This window comes from Dendroctonus ponderosae, unplaced genomic scaffold (genome assembly GCF_020466585.1).
Source record: "Dendroctonus ponderosae isolate FM_Combo_2020 unplaced genomic scaffold, Dpon_F_20191213v2 Dpon_F_20191213_1, whole genome shotgun sequence".
In the NCBI taxonomy this organism is placed as follows: Eukaryota; Metazoa; Arthropoda; class Insecta; order Coleoptera; family Curculionidae; genus Dendroctonus; species Dendroctonus ponderosae.
In genome coordinates, this window is record NW_026017110.1 from 14,772,954 (window position 1) to 14,774,674 (window position 1,721).

Here is a 1,721-nt window from a genome sequence, read left to right on the forward strand (position 1 = left end):
TTTTAATTAGGCAAAGGAAGAAAAGGACAAGGAGCGTCAGGCTAAAGCAGAAGCTAGTCTTAAAAGACGCGAAGAAGAAGTTCAAAGAACGTTGGCTACTCATATGAGGGATCGGGAGAAGGAAAGGGAGCAACATAAAAGAGACGAGGCTAGACAAGTAAACATAAACCTGACTATGTTCAATGTCGTATTTTTTATGCTACATTTTACTTATAGCACTTCAACGCATTGCTCGTTGACTTGGTTCGAAATTCGGAACTGAGCTGGAAGGAGGTAAAGAGAATCCTAAGGAAAGATCATCGGTGGGATCTGGCCGAGTCTCTGCCTCGTGACCAGAAAGAAAAGCTATTTAATGAACATGTTGAAGCTTTGCTGAAGAAGAAGCGTCAGAGCTTCAGGGAAATGCTAGATGAAACATCTGAGGTTAACCTCGTTAGCAACTGGAAAGAAATAAAAAAGCTTATCAGAGATGATCCAAGATATACAAAATTCTCTTCCAGCGAAAGGGTAAGATATAGAAAACTGAGAGTTCCTTATTGTTAGAATTTAATCAATTTATTGAATAGTGTGAACGAGAATTTAAGGATTATCTAAAAGATAAACTGTTGACTGCGAAAAATCAGTTTAAAGAATTGTTGCAAGAAACCAAACTGATAACACACAAATCATTGACGTTGCTCAGAGAAAATCAAAATCACATGCAGGAAATTGAAGACATTCTGAAAAATGACAAAAGGTAATTCGCTTATGTTCCATAATTTTCCAAAAACTGTGCTAATTAGAATCATTCTTATAGATTTTTGATTTTGGATCATATACCACAAGAAAGGACTCAATTAATTTTGAATTATCTCGAAGAACTCGATAGAAGGGGTCCCCCTCCGCCTCCGACTGCTACGGAGCCAAACAGGCGAGCTAAGTAATAATTTACATCACAGCCGCATTAATATCAGTTTACTTTGTAATTGCATTATTATAAAATGGTTTATTTGCTTTTTAATTACTGTTATTTTGGCATGGGCTGGGTTCAATTATCAATAGTGAACAGTCCTAAATGCAAGCTTATTTTAATCTCGCATTTAGTGAACATTTGGTGGAGAAACCTTTTAAATAAACGGTTTATCTTAAACCTTTTTTGTTTTTTTGCCCTTTTTTCTTGTGATTAATGTTGAAAATATTTCAATTTAATTTAAACGACAATTAAATTCAATCCCAATATTCTGTGTATGTAGAATTTTTATTTGATTTTTTAGTATCAAATAATCGCTTCTAAAAGGTGTTAAAATACAGCTTAATTTGTGGTAGGCACAAAATCTCGCAAATTGAGCACCTTTGCATTTGGAATTTGCTACGCTCTGAGTTAGCATTTGATCAAGTCCATATCAATCCAAATATATTCTTTATTACACGCTCATAATCAAGACATTCTCAACGTACATGTTATTAATAACTTACAACAAAACGCCTTGCACAGTCAATTCTGGGAAGTAACTTACCACCTTTCTAAAACTATCTACGGTACAGGCATAGGCAAAACCTTTTATTTGATTATTTCTATCCCAGTTTATCCAGGTAATTTTGTCAGCAATGTCCTCACAGATCCGTTGATATGTTTCCAAATAGGGATTATTTACGACGATCAGAACGATTCCCTTTTGTTTAATTGGCTCATACGCAATTTTCCAATAGAGTTCTGGTACTGGCAAAGCTTTTGTGTTATT

The 1,721-nt window shown here is 34.9% G+C and overlaps 1 protein-coding gene across 1 annotated transcript in view; it reads left to right on the forward strand.

The window, feature by feature from the left end:
• The window catches only part of LOC109542367 (transcription elongation regulator 1), a gene marked incomplete in the record, with an annotated part of 14,207 nt that extends 13,078 nt beyond the window's left edge, over nucleotides 1-1,129 (forward strand). The window contains 4 exon segments of the mRNA XM_048667841.1: nucleotides 11-157; nucleotides 217-507; nucleotides 567-736; nucleotides 797-1,129. Of these exon segments, the coding sequence (XP_048523798.1) occupies nucleotides 11-157; nucleotides 217-507; nucleotides 567-736; nucleotides 797-923 (735 nt within the window).
• Between the last annotated feature and the right edge of the window lie 592 nt (nucleotides 1,130-1,721).